The sequence below is a fragment of the Thamnophis sirtalis genome, unplaced genomic scaffold, assembly GCF_051295495.1.
Source record: "Thamnophis sirtalis isolate CommonGarterSnake01/CBP01778 unplaced genomic scaffold, rThaSir2_p1.2 scaffold_29, whole genome shotgun sequence".
In the NCBI taxonomy this organism is placed as follows: domain Eukaryota; kingdom Metazoa; phylum Chordata; class Lepidosauria; order Squamata; family Natricidae; genus Thamnophis; species Thamnophis sirtalis.
The window spans coordinates 313,381-320,791 of record NW_028261409.1 but is presented as its reverse complement, the minus strand read 5'-3'; the positions used below and the strand labels follow the sequence as shown (position 1 = coordinate 320,791).

The 7,411-nt window shown below is 60.5% G+C and overlaps 1 protein-coding gene across 1 annotated transcript in view; it reads right to left on the bottom strand.

Moving 5' to 3' along the window:
* Positions 1 to 544: 544 nt before the first annotated feature.
* The window catches only part of SYNGAP1 (synaptic Ras GTPase activating protein 1), a 31,025-nt gene continuing 24,158 nt past the window's right edge, over positions 545 to 7,411 (bottom strand). The window contains 5 exon segments of the mRNA XM_087703172.1: positions 545 to 731; positions 1,036 to 1,055; positions 1,057 to 1,248; positions 1,365 to 1,538; positions 6,450 to 7,341. Of these exon segments, the coding sequence (XP_087559298.1) occupies positions 545 to 731; positions 1,036 to 1,055; positions 1,057 to 1,248; positions 1,365 to 1,538; positions 6,450 to 7,341 (1,465 nt within the window).

The window sequence follows — 7,411 nt, the reverse complement described above, 5'->3', positions numbered from 1 at the left end:
ATGGCGGGGTCCCCTGGTCCCTCAAGTGACAAAACCGGGGCCACACAGAGTTACCTGGTAAACAGCTAGATGAAAGGGAAAAAACACAGGGGGTCAGGGGGGGGGCGGGGCGGCCCGCAGCGCCACAGAGAAGGCAGGAAATCAGGGGGCCGCTGTGGGGCGACTTGCCAGACCCATGGAGACACACGGTCCACCCACCGGTGCCAGGTGCGCTTCTCAGAGAGGGCCCAGAGCCTCTGGGTCTGGGAAGCCCCACCCTCCGCTCAGCCACAGGGCCTTGGTGGCTTTCTTGGCCAGGGCGTTGAGGGGAGCGAGGGGAGCTGCTCTGCCCCCTTCCACCTGGGCTGCCCCCGGGACCTCCTGCAACCCGCTTTGCTGCTGTCTCCAGGCATCCCCTCCACCTCCTCCCTCCAACCCACCCAGCTGCCCCACAGCCCTCCCCAGAGGGGCAGGGCTGGGCAACGGAGAGGGCAAGGAGCTCCAATCCCCACTGCTAGGGGCCCCTGTTCTGACGCTGCCAACCCCACGGGCCGAGGACGAGCAGTCACATCCAGAGGAGTAAGCGGGAGGAGGGGGAGACGAGGATGGGGGAGGGCGGATGGTGGATGGAGACATGGGAAAGGACAATGACATTGTAATTTCCCCTGAGCTCGAGCAGCCGCTTCCGCGGTTCGGAGGTGTCGAGGGCGGCCGAGTGATCCCTGCGCAGCTCCTCCTCCACTAGCATCAACCTGCAGGGACAAGCTTCACTGGAGTCAATCCGGGCCCCCCCACCCGGCAGGCAGGCGGCGGGAGCCGGGGCCGCCAGCAGCTGCGGGAACGGGGGCTCCCAAAAGCAGCGGGGGCCCCAGAGACCGCAGCTGGGGCCCCGCCGGTAAGGAGCGGCCCTTCCCACATGCCCCACCGGCCGTAGGAGCCGCATACAGTCCCCCCTGTTGCCAGTGCCTCCCCCCCTGCCCGTAGGATGAGGAAGGCAAGGGGGGACCCCTCCCTGAGGTTCCCGGGCCCCCATGGCGGCCCTGCCCTGCAGCTCACCTGCCGATGATGCTCTTGATTCTGCGAGTCCTTCTCCACCTGCTGCTGCCGGAGGCGCTTCTCGCTCTGCTCCAGGCGCTGCTGGTACTGGTGCAGGATCTTGCCAGTTTGCTCCTCCTGGCTCATCAGGCGCCTCTCGTACTCCTCCAGCTTCCGGTTGGACATGTGCAGGCGTTCCTTCAGCGAGTGGATCTCCTCCTCGTACTCCTTCACCTGCAATGGGGGGGGGGGAGAGGAGCCTCAGGCTGGGCACCCCTGCGGTATCCAGGCCTATGCAGGGCCGTTGCCTCTCCCAGGTCCACGGGGGCGCCCCACAGAGGGAGGCTCACGCGGTCCAGCCGGCTCTCGTCCATGGACTTGGAGTACTCCTTCAGCTTGAACTCTTCCCGTTCGATGTGGGAGCTCTCGATGTCTGCCGAGAGGTGGGGCATGTTGGAGACCCAGGCCACAGTCCGCTCCGAGGCCGGCAGGATGGGATTCAGCGTCGAGGGTGTGTGCGAGGTCTGGCGGATCAGAGGAGGGATGAGGTCAGCCCACGTGGGAGTCGGTGCACACTCGCCCCGAGTCTTCCAAATGGCAGTGCCCCCCCCAAAAAACCATCGGCCTTGCAACGTGGGGCACACCAGGAAGTGCAGGGTGGGGCCTAAGGTGGCGTACCCAGGGCCCCCCGTTCCTTGGTTTCCCAGCTCCCTCCCTTCACCCCCAGTCCACTATTTACTTTCCCTTCTTCCAATTCTCAGGAACTGCAAACCAAAATGTTCAGTACCCCCAAGAGGATTACCGTTATTTTTCGGAGTATAAGACGCACCAAGGTTTTAAGAGGCAACTAAAAAAAAGGTTTTGCACTCTGCAACCTCCCCAAAACAGCCTGTTTTTCACGAAACCGGGCCCACTTTTTTCCCCAAAAAAAGGGCATGAATAGCCCTTAGGAGGCTTGTAGAGTGTTCGGGGGGGGGGGGCAAAAACAAGCAAAAAACGGGTCTGTTTTTTGTCAAAAAAAGGTGCATTAAGAAGTTTATAGAGTGCTTCCTGGGGGCTGGGGGGATACAAATTTCAGTTAAAAAGTGGCCCATTTTTGCTCATTTCTGCCCTCCCCAGCCCCCAGGAGTTCTCCAAAAGCCTCCTACAAGCTATGCACGGCCGTTCTGGTGAAGGGGTGGGGTCTCGGGAGGTAAAAAATGCTGTATTCAATGTATAAGATGCACCCAGATTTTCAGCCTCTTTTTTGAGGGAAAAAGGTGCATCTTATAGTCCGAAATATACAGTAAGTTTAAGTTGGGGTCACCACCAGTTGGACCCAGCCCCAAGCTCTGCTCAGATTTCCTTCATGAGGATGGGGGGCGGGTAGCTGCTCTTGGTGGGCCAGGGTTGCCGAGAGGGGTCCACATTTCCCCAGGTTGCGTAAAGCGGGGGTGGGGGACACAGGGGAGGGCAATTCTCTAGCCAAGGTCCTCTGCTCAGGGAAATCTCCAAGCAAACCACTCCAGTTGTCTCCCTAAAAAGCTGATTGGTATCTTCCCCGTGTGTGCGCGCGCGCGCACGAACACTTCGTTTTGGAGACAGTAAAACCTCTTGCCCTTTCCACATTCCAAAATGCCATCCTTTGTGATGCCAAGAGAATCTCAAAAGTTGAGAAAACTCTTGTCGTCCTCCTTTCCTCCAGAGTCTCTCCCATGTCAGGGATTTATTTGATTGATTGGTATCATTTCTGTGGGCACCCATCTCATTCCGGACAACATCCTAGAGGCTTTTGGGTCCCTGCCTGAAAATGCCCAGGGAGGGGCGGGGGGGGTACACTCTGCTGCTTAGCCTGAACTCAGATGAAAGGGCCCCAAGGGGCCCCTCCTCACCAACCCTCCACTGCCAATCGGAGAGAGAGCAACAGCCACGCTTCCTTGTACGTGGGGGGGGGGCTTTTGGGAGGGCCTCCTGCAGGTCAGTTTGTGTCTCCTTGTTGAGCAAGAACTGTAAGAGTCTCCCTGGACATCCTCCTCCTCCTCCTCCTCGGTCTAAGAAAGCCAGGCTCGGAGTGGTCATCCGGCTGGATCCCTTATTATTCCCACCATCACTCGCATCCGGGCCCCTCGGCTCCTGGGCAGGACAGGGGTGGCAGCAATAAGCCCCCAGACTTACATGCTGCTTCACGGTGGTTTTACAGCAGAGCCGGCATCTTGCCTGCAACCCTCAAGAGTCCTCATTTTACCCACCTCCAGGTGACGGAAGGGAGAGTCGACCTTGAGCTGGGCAGGATCGAACGGATGGCTGTGGGGACGCAGTTTCCCTGCCACCCTGCACTCTAACGGCTGCGCCACCGGGGCTTATGTTGCCCAAGCAGGAGGGTGATGGGCACAATTTCTCTACACGCTCCCTCCCTGTCTGGTGGGGGGGTGGGGGGCTCAGGAGAAGGGGGGCAGGTGATGAATGGCTAAGTTGCTAAGTCAGTCCGGGGTCAGCTGCTAACATCTAGCCACAACCGCACCGGTTCCTTTTGGGTCCGGCTCTTCAGTACTTGAAGCTGAATTGGGGGCAGTTGGGGGACGATCCCTGCAGCCGCCACCCTCAGGGTGACGGTTGAAGATTCCCCAAGAAACGGTCCGTCCTCTCCCGCGGGTAAGAGGGTAGCCCCCGTTTGTCCTTCGCTGACCCCTAACTCAAGGGGGAAAGACAGCAAGTCCTGCCCACCCACCCCCAGCTCCCCCGGGCTCCCTGCACTGCCCCAGGCCGCCTCCTGGGGTGGCCTCCAGCTGCTGCCAGCATTTCGCTTGGGAGCAGGGCAGGAGGAGCCCCCAGGCAGCTGGAGCTTCACACTAATTAGGGACGACTCCGTCCGTCCGTCCTTTCCATCTTCCGGATGCAAACCCGTCCCCCAAAAAGGGACATTTGGGCATATGTCGCCCGCTCCTCCTCCTCAAGGAGGTCCGTGATGTCACGCTGGCTGCCAGAGGGGGCTCAGAGGCCGGCCAGGAAGGCGCAAAGGACGGACATGGGGGAGGACAGGAAGAAAACCGGAGAAGATCCCCTACTCCTGGCAAAGGGGGAGAAGGAAACTCAAGAAACGGCCACGTGGCTTCACCAGGCGGACCAAGGAGGGCTGCTTTGACCGACTCCAGATTACCCAACTAGAATCGGAGGTGGCTGCCCAAGTCCGAGCCGTTCCCATTTGCCGGTTTTGCTGCCAACCAATGTTCCCCTACACCGGACTATCGCCCTCCGGGACAGTCCAGGCTCTTCCTGGCCAGCAGGGGGATCCCCTCAGGTGGAGCCTAGCAGGAAGAGCAGGCCCGGGCCCTCCACTCCCAGCCTCGGCTTCTCCCGCACAAGGAAGCCTGCCGGCCACTCTGCAAATCCAAAGGGCTGGGCTGGTGCCAGGCAGCGGGTGGGCACCGCGCCCTCTTTGAGCCGAGGTGGCGCAGTGGTTAGGGTGCAGTACTGCAGGCCACTTCAGCTGACTGTTAGCTGCAGTTCAGCAGTTCAAATCTCACCGGCTCAGGGTTGACTCAGCCTTCCATCCTTCCGAGGTGGGTGAAATGAGGACCCAGACTGTGGGGGCGATATGCTGACTCTGTAAACCACTTAGAGAGGGCTGAAAGCCCTATGAAGCGGTATATAAGTCTAACTGCTATTGCTATTCATTCTGGAAGGAGTGGGCTGCAGCCATGCCTGGGCTCACAATGGCCCCAGGGGACAAAGGGGGCCACAACCCCCCACGGGTGGCTCCTTCCTGGGCCGTCCACGGACTCCTTCCATTCGGCAGGGCCGACACTCACGGCCATGGCGATCGCCTGCAGCAAAATCTGTCCCGTGTCTCCCCTACATCGACACTGCGGCTTTCTCACAGACTGCGCCTCTCCTCCTCCTCCGTCCACACCGAGGGAAAGGCTGCTATCCCACATCACCCCGGGTGGGCGGGGGGAAGGGGCAGCGAGAGGCTTTGCAGGATCCAATCTGACTCAATCATGGGGGACAAACACTTAATCTTCCAAGCTCTGGGACTCTCTCCAGGATACGTGCCCTGAGGTGCTCTGCGCGTGGTGCTCAGAGGGGTCCTGGTCGCATGGAGGCTTTGGTGGTTGGTGAGGGTGTTGATGTCTGGCTATTGTCGCTTCCCTTGCACTGCTGCATCCTCAGTTCCCAAGTATCTGATAAGCTGAGCATAACCGTCATACTACACTTCGGCAAGAAGAACCAAACGCACAGCTGCAGATTAGGTGAAACTTAGCTCAATAGTAGAAACTATTTGTTGTGAGGACTTCATCTCTGGAGGCTTTTAAGAAGAGACCGGACGTGTCTGGAATGGCCTGGGGTCTCCTGCTTGAGGTTGGGCTCAAAGACCACCAAGGTCCCAACTCTGTTATTATGTCAAATCAGAACACCTCTTGACTGACAAGGGGCCCCCAGGCTCCAATTATTTCTCAAGCTGTTTTTGTCTCTGCTTAGCCAACAATCCTAGTAGCTGCAAAATTGAAGGCAATCCCTCCTACATTGCAGGGCGAGGCTATCAATGAGAGCAGAGAGAAGAGGGGCGCCTTCTCCCCCCCCCCCCCCAGGAAGCCCTCCCAGTTTTGAGGAAACGAGAACAGAAGACTTTCCAAGCTGAGCTGGTTCAGGTTGCGGTAAGACAAACCACACAACCGCCACTTGCCAGAATGGGGACCTTGGGAAAAGGCCCAGGGGTGGCGCCTTCCTTCTTCTCTTTAGGAAGGAGACCCAAGTCGCAAAGGGGTGGGAAATCAATGGGTCTCCTTCTTCTGTATCTTTCAAAGCTGATCCGAGGGAGCCCCGAGCCCACGCTTGGCAGGGAAGCAGGGTCACCCATTCAGGGTGTCCCTTGTGGGTCCGTGGGGCAGTGCCGGCCGTGGCGCCTGGGAGTTGGGTCCCAGCCAGCAGTCTCGCTTCCCTGCCCAAGGAGCGGGGGCTGTGGGGGGGGGGCCCTCTGGCTTCCCTGGAGGTCCTCTGGGGGGAAGAGCTGCTCTCCCTAAGGGGAACTAAGGGGTCTCCCCCTGGCCCCCTGACAGATGGGGAGTCCTTTGGGCAAATGAGGCAGTTTTCTCCGAAAGGGACCCCTCCTCTCCCCTGCTCTCCCCCCGTAGACTGCAAAGCAGATCTAAGAGAAGAAGAGCGGATGTTGGCACCACGTTGGGCACCAACTTTGGACGGCCTGGAATTCATTTCTTTAAACCTTCCATGTTGAGTCGTCAGGAAACGAAGCAAAAGGGGCCAAATTGTAGCTTCCTCGGCTGATCACAAAATGCGTTTTGAAACTTTCCCTGAACCTCCGTGCTCAGAAACGAGGGCCCGGCATTAACGGTTCCCTTCCTGCCGACGGGCCCCTCAGGCAGGGGCCCATCGAAGGAGCCACAAGCCCAGGGCGGCACTTGGGCTCCAGCCGCGCGGCAGCTGCCTGGGTCACTCACCTGCTTGGTGATGGATGGCTTGAGGGCGGAAGGCGCCTCCTTGGTGCCCGGCTGCTGGCGGGTGTGGGTGGGGGCGTAGGTGGGCTCGGGCTGCAGCAGATTCCCACTGGAGGGCCGAGGCTTCTGAGCCGCAGAGACCGTCAGCTGCTGGGACTTGCCCCGCTGCAGGGGGGGCTGCGGCTGAGGGGCGGGGGCCGAGCGCTGGGGCTGGGGGCCGATGGTGATCTGGGGCGGGGAGAGCATGTTCTGCAGGTTCTCCTGCAGGGACAGCTGGCGCTTGGTGAACTCCGAGCCCTGGCGCGTGAACTCGTCGCTGTAGCTGTGGCTGTGGATGATATGCTTGCTGGCCGACAGGTCCTCGCTCTTGCTGTAGCCATGGAAGGGAGCGAAGGTATCGGCGGGGTTGCCCTCCGCCGGCCGGTGCGGATGGGACACGTGGTGTGGGCCGCCGGCCGGCCCATCAGAGGCCATGTGGAAGAGGGGGTTCTGGAAGGAGAGGGGGATACGGAGCTGCTGCGCAGAGGAGGGGCCACCCCCGTCGGTGGTGACGCCCATCTGGCTCAGCCGCAGGCCGGCCGCGATGCTGGAGCCGCTGCCCTGGGAGAGCCGGCTGGGCCGCAGACCCAGGCCGGCGGTGATGGAGGCCTGGCTGCTGTTGAGCAGGTCGCCTACACTATGCAGGTTGGAGACGCTGTTCATGCGGCTGTCCTGCAGGTCCAGCATGGAGACACTCTTGTTGACGCTCAGCACCTTCTGGTCGGGCTCGGTGATGTCCGAGCTGCTGGTGCAGTATGCGGGGGAGGAGCGGGCCAGGGGCGGCCGCGGCACGAAGAACATGTCTTTTGACCCCTTCTCCTTGGTCGGGGAGGGCAAGCGCGTCATGTCGATGGAGCTGCGGAGGAAGGCAGCGTGGAGAGCTGATCAGGGCAGGAGGGGGCGGAGTCTGCCAAGGGGTGGAGTGG